The 9,237-nt window shown below is 52.4% G+C and overlaps 1 protein-coding gene across 1 annotated transcript in view; it reads left to right on the plus strand.

Annotated features, from left to right (window-relative positions):
• The first annotated feature begins 802 nt into the window (after positions 1-802).
• The window catches only part of FAM83A (family with sequence similarity 83, member A), a 36,105-nt gene continuing 27,670 nt past the window's right edge, over positions 803-9,237 (plus strand). The window contains exon 1 of the mRNA XM_012660846.1: positions 803-1,370. Within this exon, the coding sequence (XP_012516300.1) occupies positions 891-1,370 (480 nt within the window). The 5' untranslated portion in view covers positions 803-890. The remainder of the gene's footprint in view (positions 1,371-9,237) is intronic.

The raw sequence follows: 9,237 nt of genomic DNA on the forward strand, positions 1-9,237 counted from the left end.
ATATCCCATCCCACTGTCAGGCCATGGTCTGATCTGGAAAGAAAATGTGGTCATTCCCTTCAGAGCGTGTGTTCAGAGAACCCCAACCCATGTGCTCCCCTCCCCCTCCAGTGCCAGGACAGATGGGTCCCCTGGACACATGGGCCTAGACACAGATTCGGATTCTTCTCGAGATGGTGTTCCAAGCAGCCGCTTCCAACAGGTCAGCGCTGGCCCTGGAACTGGACATCTTTGTGGGCTCTGTGCAAACATGACAATGACAAGTACATTACAGGAGATAGTAAGAGTCTCTCCTTTCATGGGCCAGAGAGGGTGGGCCTTCAGGTGTGACAAAGGACAAGAGGGGCCCGGTGAGCATCTCCCCCTGGCCTGCACCAGCTCCCTCCTCACAGGAGCGCCTCTCAGGACAGCACCTCCCCCACCAGGAAACTCTTGTCTTTGAGCCAGCCATCATGGAGCCGAGGAGCCCAGGGGACAGAGGCACGGGCCCTGCTCCGGGCCCTTCCTCGGCTGGGCTGAAGGTGCTGGGGGTAGCTCCCTGCTGGTAATGAAGGCCTGAGGGCTCCGGGCTCCTGGAGTTGTGAAACCAGGTGGGAAAGCCGGCTCACCTTCACCTCCCCCTGCGGCTGGGAGGAGAGGAAATATCCCATGGCTGACTGTGCCAAGGCAGTGACTGAGCCAGCCCTCCTGGCCCGGGGGCAGGGCAGGTGTCCCTCAGAGATAAGCCAATCCCTGGCTGCAGAGCAGGATCCCTGAGAAGCATTGTTCAGGACAGAGGTAAATCACTTCTCTGCCAGTGCTGGGAGCCCCGCTCCTCCGCGGTGTGGCCCACCAGCTCCGCACATCCCACAGAGCCCGAGAGCCCCACCGCAGCCCAGGGACAGGGCAGCATGAGCCGGCCCAGGCACATGGGCAAGATCCGGAAACGCCTGGAAGATGTCAAGAGTCAGTGGGTCCGGCCAGCCAGGGCTGACTTCAGCGACAATGAGAGTGCTCGGCTGGCCACCGATGCCCTCTTGGATGGGGGTCTTGAGGCCTACTGGCGGGTGCTCAGCGAGGAGGGCGAGGTGGACTTCTTGTCCTCGGTGGAGGCCCAGTACATCCAGGCCCAGGCCAAGGAGCTCCCATGTGCCCCAGACCCCCCTGGAGGGGCCGAGACAGGCCCTAAGGGACTCGACTCCTGCTCCCTGCAGTCGGGCACCTACTTCCCCGTGGCCTCGGAGGGCAGTGAGCCGGCCCTGCTGCACACCTGGGCCTCCGCTGAGAAGCCCTATCTGAAGGAGAAGTCCAGTGCCACCGTGTACTTCCAGACGGACAAGCACAGCAACATCAGAGACCTCATCCGCCGCTGCATCGCCCGGGCCAGCCAGGTAGCCATGACGGGGCCCACGTCTCCTTGGCCGTGGGCAGGGGGATTGGGGGTTGGTGCAGCAGGGAGGGGGTACATCCTGCTCTCAGGGACAGAGTCCCCATGATTTCAGCCTAGGCTGGATCAGGGCATGGCTCTCTTCCCTGCTCTAAACTGCTCACCCCAGGCCAGGTGCAGTGGCTCACGCCTATAATCCTAGCACTTTGGGATGCCAAGGCAGGAGGATCGTTTGAGGTCAGGGGTTCAAGACCAGCCTAAGCAAGAGTGAGACCCTGTCTCTACCAAAAAAAAAAAAAAAGGAAAAAAACTAGCTGAACAACTAAAAATAGAAAAATTAGCTGGGCATGATGGTACACACCTGTAGTCCTAGCTACTCAGCAGGCTGAGGCAGGAGGATGGTTTGAGGCCAGAAGTTTGAGGTTGCTGTGAGCTAGGCTGATGCCATGGCACTCTAGCCCGGGCAACAGAGTGAGACTCTGTCTCAAAAATAAATAAATAAATAAAGTAAATAAAAAATGAATTGCTCATTTCCTATTCCTGCTTGTCACACCCCGGGTCCAGGCAGCACCATCCCTCACCAGAATCCTGGCACCTGCTTCCTGCCCTGCCATCCTCTTCCATCTCCATCCCTGACCACCCAGCTCCTTTCCCTATGCGACAACTCTTAACTTGGTCCCTTCCCTGCTTACAGTCTTCAGTGGTTCCCAAATGCTCGTGGTGGGAAGATCAAACTCCTTAGCAAGGCTCCCAAGCTCACCGGCTCAGGCTCACCTCCCACCTCCACCCACCCTCCTGAGCAACCTGCAGCTCCCCTCTCCAGGCCTTTGCAGGGGCAGTTCCCTCCCCCCTGGCCACCACCCTTGCCTCTCCTGCTTTTCATTTGACTAACACTGCTGCCGACTCCCAACCCAGGACCCAGCATGAAGGCCTCTTTCTTGGGAAGCCTTTCCTGAATCCCCCAGGCCGGCTCTGGCAGCCGCCTCTGTGCTTCCAAATGAAGGGGGCCCCGCTGGGGCACACACTTGCCCCTGTCCCCCCAGACTCTGCTCAGACCTGTCTGCCCGCAAATGACCCGTGGCACCCGAGTCCAGCCAGTGGCCAGGCAGCAGATGGGTAGCCAGCAGAGAAGGTCTCTCCCTCCTAGAGTATTTACATTTTAATAAGTGTCTTTAGAAGAGGGAAAGGCCCTCAAAACCAGAGCTTGGCTGGTAGAATTCCAGGCACCACGTCAGGCCGGATCACTTCTCCCAGCGCCCCAGAGTCTCCAGCCTTCAGTGGCTGCCTCCTGCCGGCTGGGGAATGGGTGCAGGGGCTCGTGCTCTGGGGTCTCATCTACCCCTGTTCCTGCCCACCCTCCCTTCTGGCGCTGCAGAGGGCAGGGGCGAGAATGGACTCCAAGGAATTTATCGTCTGTAAAGATTCTGTCTCTGCCACTCCATTTATTTATTTTATTACATTTAAAAGAACTCACATGAAAGAACACACCAATATTTAAGCTTATTTTTTGCTAGGATCCCAGTCTCGGGACCGAATTCCCCCCTGGTTCAATACTGTGTGAAATTTGCAGGTTACAGAAAAAGCCTCCAAGGCTGTGGAGGTTGTGCAGGGTTGGGGAGGGAGGGAGTGGAGTTCTGGAAAACTGAGTGGAAGGTAACGATGGGTGGAGCGTGGCTTTTAGTGTGGCTGGGCTGCTTGAGAGCAGTATGTCATGTTTCAGTGACAGGGCGGTGTTAGCAACTGACAGATGGTTCCGGAAGGTGGCCGGGAGTGTCCACGTTGCCTCGAGGTCGGGGCTGGCTGCGCCACCTCAGGCAAGCCCCCAACCTCCCCATGTCTGAGCTCCCCTGACAGCCAAGGTCCCTCCAGGCTCCAGGGACCCGCTCCTGAGGGTGCCTGCTCTGCTTCAGTGCTCTCTCCCCAGGGGTGGGGCCGAGGGCATTGGGGAAATTCTCAGCCACAGCTGCTCACAGGGCGAGTGAGACTCCCCGAAGGAGCTGGGGTGCCAGGTGAGGGCGTGCGAGACACGGTGCCCTGGCGGAGTCCCTCTCCTCCCACCCCCACCCAGCAAGGTGGCCTGAGGCCTGCAGATGTCCTTTGACCAACATGGCACCTTATGAATTTAGGACAATAGTTAAAAATCTGAAGATTTCACCTAAAAGTAAGAATTCCCAGCACTGAGTCCCTTTCACCGAGGCCCGGCTACTTCCTATTGTCCTGGGCCACTGGGGCATCACCTGTTCTGTTTCCCACCAGGTTCCTGCAGGCAGAGCTTGTGATATCCCCTAGCACACGTGTGCACACACACACGTGCACACACACACAGGGCTCGGGGATGGTCTCCTGCTCCCACAGTCACGGCAGGGGAGCTGGATCCCAGCCAGGCTGTCCCATAGGTAGAGAGAAGCGCATATAATAGGTTTGAATTCTCCCCCTCCTAGGGCCTCAGCCCCGAGAGGAGGCTAGAGGGGAAAAAACTGCAGGAGCGGCCTGCCAGGTGTTGTCTGGAGCAGGTCCCATTGCCTAAGAAGCAGGAGTTTTTCTTCCTTCCCTCCATGATCAAGTGCCTTTATTGCACAAAGCCCAATTTGCAGGCTGGCTGTGCACCCAGCGTGGCAGAGTGGAACGAGAGGCCTCCCTACCTCTGGGGAGCTGCCTGCCAACTGCCTGCCCCTTCAGGGGGAGGAGAGGTCAGTGGGCGGCAGCCTCAGGCTTGGGCGACCTTCCATGCCTGGGAATGGAGGGAGGTGACTCGGGCAGGCTTCAGGGAGTTGAGTCTCCAGGCTGAGTAAGAGTTTGCTGGGCAGAGAAGGAAGGGAAAGGAATCCTAGGCCTAGGGAGGGTCAAATGCAAAGGTCAGGAGGTGTGAGAGGGCTTGTGTGTCCTGCAGAGGGTGGGACCAGAGCTTGGGGATACTGAACCTTTGGAGAGTGGTAAGGGGTGGGAACAAGGATCAGGCTGGCGGGCAGCAGCTGTGACACTGGGCCAGAGTGAGAGCAGCATTTCCCAGCGTGATGGAGGGTCCCTGAGGGGCCCTGGGGCCCTGTCAGCAGCCAGTGAGGCCCTGCTATTTCTAACCTCTTCTCTGTGTGAGGCGGGACCATCTCCAAAGACCTCACTCAAACCACCCATCCCAGCAGACTGATGCAGAAGCAGCTAGGAGAAAGCAAGCTGTTTTCAGTGAAGGCAGACATCACAGAAACTTGCGAAAACAGTGCTGTTTTACACATTGTCTTTTTGTTGTTTTGAAAATATAGTTCTTTTCCATTAAAACTGTTATTTTGTGTTTACATGTAATGGGATTATTATGGATATTTTAAATAACTAATAAAGACCTATTTCGAAAGAATTTTCAGTTTTGATTTCTAATATGGCAAATATTTAATACCAATATCTATAATCCACATTAACAAAAGCTCTTTGAGATCATCAGTAATTTTTAAGAGTGGAAAGGGGTCCTGAGACCAGAAGTCTGGGACGTGTATCGGCAAGCCCAGGGCGGTGGAGAATTTGAAGTGAAGATAAGACAGGACTGTACTCCCCAAAGGGAAACTGGGAACTGGAATTTTTGCTCTTTTTCTGGAATGTTCCTCTCCTCCCCCCTTAGACTGTATCTGATTATCCATTAAAGAAAAAAGAAATCAAGCTTCTAAAGAATTAAAATTAGTTTTATTCAGAAGTCTTACCAAGGCCTATAGACGGAGGCCCACGGCTGGGGAGCAGCGGTTGGAGAGGTCTGTCACGCGGCTCCGCGTGGGATTCCAGCCACTGCTACGGACAAGCAGAGGAGGCTCAGTCCGTGCAAGATCACATCACAGTTTGTGTGCAAGAGAACATCTGGTCACAGATCACGGAGGCACAATCACTAACCTCATCAGATGGTATCTTATGTGTAGGAAAAGGCAAGGACTGGGGTTATTTATCTTTTAAGGAGAATAGTGACTTGGGCAAGAGACATGGGGGCCACGTGCTCCGTCCTATTAATAGTTTGTCTTCAAAGCATCTTTCCAGAGAGCTGCGGGTGGTGAGAGTCAGGGACTTTGTGGAATTCTGCTGGCAGGCGGGCCCTGGGTTGGGGTTTGGGGCACAGCCCGCTGCATTCTAGCCGTGGGGCTTTGGGCAAATCATCTGCACCTCCGGCTCATCTGGGAAGCTGGGCTCTCGTGTTGTGTACTGCCCCTGAGACGAACGAACGCGGCTGACAGTCGGTGCTCAGCAGAGAGTTGCTGCCATTGTTACACATCCCTCAAAAGCAAGAGTCAGGGATGGGGTGCTGACTGCCCCAAACAACTGTCCCATCAAGGGTGGTGGCCCCACTAGGACCAAAATCCCACTTCCCCTCCCACCCTCTGCCCTTCCAGCAGCAGCAGGAAGTGAGGGGTTCTCAGCCAGGATATGAGGTCCTCCCAGGAAGGCGCCTGTGTGGGGGTATTGTCCCTGGCCAGGCCCCTCCATCTCACCGAAGCTCGGGACTCCTGGAGCAGCTTGCCGAGCTCTGCTTCCAGACCTTCCTTCTCCAGTAAGGAAGTGGAAAGTGCTTCCTTCTCCCTCTCAGCCAGCCCCACCCCGCTGTGCCTGTCCCTCTAAGTGACCTTATAAGACACAGCCCTCCTTACCCTGTTTCTTTCGTTTATGCCCACAGAGGAGTGGGCACTGATTTGAACCCTCTTCCATACCTGTATTAAAACAATACTCGGCAAGGCACGGTGGCTCACGCCTGTAATCCCAGCACTCTGAGAGGCCCAGGCGGGCAGATCGTTTGAGTTCAGGAATTCGAGACCAGCGTGAACAAGAGCGAGACTCTGTCTCCACCAAAAATAGAAAAAGTTAGCCAGACGTGGTGGCATGTGTCTTTAGTCCCAGCTACTCGGGAGGCTGAAGCAGGAGAATCACTTGAGCCCAGGAAAGTTTGAGGTTGCAGTGAGGTATTCTGACACCACTGCACTGTAGCCAGGGCAACAGAGCAAGACTCTGTTTCAAAAACAAACAAAAAAACTCTTGCATTGTGTTATTCTAACATTACCCACACTTTCTCATAAACAATGCCTGTAAAATGATAGTCATATTTTAACCATATATTAAAATCACCAACTTTAGTGCTGTGCTTTTATTTGTATTATCTGGGCTGTCGTTAGACCCATCTTTCATGAGAGCTAATGCTCCATTATCGTGCAGTGTTTTACAGGTAAAGAAACTGAGGCCCAGAGAGGCTAAGCGACTTGTCTGAAGACGCTCAGCTAGTTAGCAGCAGCACCCCTGCTAGAGTCGAAGTTTTCTGACTCCTAATAGCTGCTTTTCCTCTGGATTTCGCGCTACCCCTCTGTATTAGTTTTCTAGGACCGTGTAACAAGTTACCACACATTTGGTGGCTTAAAACAATAAAAATTGATTCTCCCACAGTTCTGGAGGCCAGAAGTCCAAGATCAAGGTGTCATTGGGGCTGTGCTCACTATGAAGCCTTGTGCAGAGGAGGCTTCCTGGCCTCTCCCAGCTGTGGGTGGCTCTAGGCATTTCGTGGCTTGTGGCTGCACCATTCCAGTCTCAGTCCCTCACATGGCTTCCTCCTCTTCTCCCTGTGTCTCTCTTCTGATGTCTCTTATAAGGACACTTGTCATCGGATTTAGGGCCCCCTGGATAGTCCAGGATAATCTCATCTTGAGATCCTTTACTTAATTATATCTGCAAAGACAACTTTTCCAAAGTCACGGCCACAGGTACTGGTGGTTAGCATGTGACATATCTTTTGAGGGGACATCATTCAACCTGCTACACCCTCTAAAAGAGCACACGCAGGCAGGGGACTGAAGAAGAGCGGTCCACACCAGTTACTGGGCTCCAGCTAATCCAGCTAGGAGACAAAGCCACCAGGAAGCAAATGAGATAAACCTGGACATTGTGAGCCTATATTTCCCAGCATCCGTTAAATCGGGATGCCAGGGTATTTCCATATCTGCCTCCTTTCTGTTCAGTTGTCTCAGGGAAACAGTGACTCACTGGCATAGAGCTGGAAGTATTTACTGACTTACTGGGGAGGAAGAGAATTGTTTCTTTTTGTCAATACCTTGGAAGAACAGGTATTTCTCTTTCAGCAAAGAGAGAAGGCCTTGGCTGTTTTCAGTGCCATTAGGGTAAATGTGTGCAGGCACTTGATGGTGTCATTGCAGGGCTGTGGTTCTAATGGATCGCTGCCTCATTATTAGAACATCCTTCTGACTCCTGTCCCGGTGAGCAATTTCTCAGCAGTTCCCTCCCCTGTCCAGCCACCCACACCAACTGAGCAGGAAGTCGGCGCCAAGTAGGTACCCGTCATCTCCTTGGCCTGCCAGCGACTCACTCTTCTTTCTTCTGTTACTTCCCAGATGGTGGTGGTTTAAAAAGTATATTGTAATTACTAGAAAGATGGTAGGACATTATTATTACAGGTAACGCTGAAGAAAGAAAATGGCCATAGTCCCCCATCCTAACATGACTGCTAGTTTTTGCCTCCTGCTTATCTATTGCATTAGAATGTTTTGGTCGACAATGGAATATATATACATATATATATATATATATATGTACAGTGGGACAGTGGTCCCATAAAATTATAATACTGTATTTTTACTGTACCTTTTCTATGCTTACATGTGTTTAGATACACAAATACTTACCATTGTATTATAGTTGCCTACAGTATTCAGTACAGTAACATGCTGTACGGGTTTGTAGCCTAGGAGAAATAGGCTACACCATATAGCCTAGGTCTGCAGTAAGCTGTACCAGCTGGGTTTGTGTAAGTACACTCTGGGATGTTCACACAATGATGACATTGCCTAACGAGATGCATTTCTCAGAACGTATCCCCATCATTCAGTGACACATGACTGTATCTGCAATCATAGATTCACTCACTGGCAGTCATAGTGGACACACTACCATTTTGTGTTGCTTTTTTTTTCCTACTTGATTCATTGTTAACACACATTTTTGAGCTCTTATTATACAGCAGGTTTCACTTCAAGCCATGAACATTTCACTGTGTCTTATAGCTTCTACATAACAATTATATATAGCACTTTTAATGGCTGCCTCATTCTCTGCTTGTCAATATATCACAATTTAGGTGGTAGAAAAGACTCTTGACTGGGTGACAGAAAGTAAATTCCTACAAGCTTAAGAAGAGCACCATTCATTGACATCCACGGTGGAAAAGTCAAGGGTGGAACTGGCTTCAGACTTGACAGGAACCAGGTGGCCAAATGATGGGACTGGCTTCATTTTCAGGCTGGCTCTCCCAAGGAGATAGCAAGATGGTTGCCAGCAGCCACAGCTTACTACCAGCCGAGCAACCTCGTGGAAAGAATGTCTCCTCACTCTAGCCCAGGCAATAGAGTGAGACTCTGTCTCAAAAAAAAAAAAAAAAAAAAGAAAAGTCTCCTTTTCCCAAGAGTCCCCGCAAAAGTCCTGGGCTGACTCTCATTAGAATAACTTAGATCATGTGACCACCCCTGGTCCAATCACTGGGGATGCAGTGCTCTCATTTGGTCATGTGCTGTCCCCACATCCAATCAGGGGACAGCAGTAGACCCATCCAAACCACGTGGGCTGTGGAGGAGAGGGGCTTCTCATACTGTTGGCAAAAGGGGAGGAACGCATGCTTGGCCAGCAGGAACACAGATGTTTCTCCCCTTTGCTGGACGGCTAGGAGTCCCCTCCCCAGTTTCTGCTCTCACAGACGATGTCGTAGCTGCTGCGGGAGTGGACCCCTTTCCCCAGCCCACTGGGGCAGCTGGCTCTAGTCTAGTTCATGTGTGGTGCCTCCGTGGGGGAGGCAAGGAGTCCATGGCTTAAAAACAGCTGAAAAGCAGTGGCCATAGCGTGCCTTCTAGCTC

Source organism: Propithecus coquereli, unplaced genomic scaffold, assembly GCF_000956105.1.
Source record: "Propithecus coquereli isolate 6110/MARCELLA unplaced genomic scaffold, Pcoq_1.0 Scaffold68, whole genome shotgun sequence".
Lineage (NCBI taxonomy): Eukaryota > Metazoa > Chordata > Mammalia > Primates > Indriidae > Propithecus > Propithecus coquereli.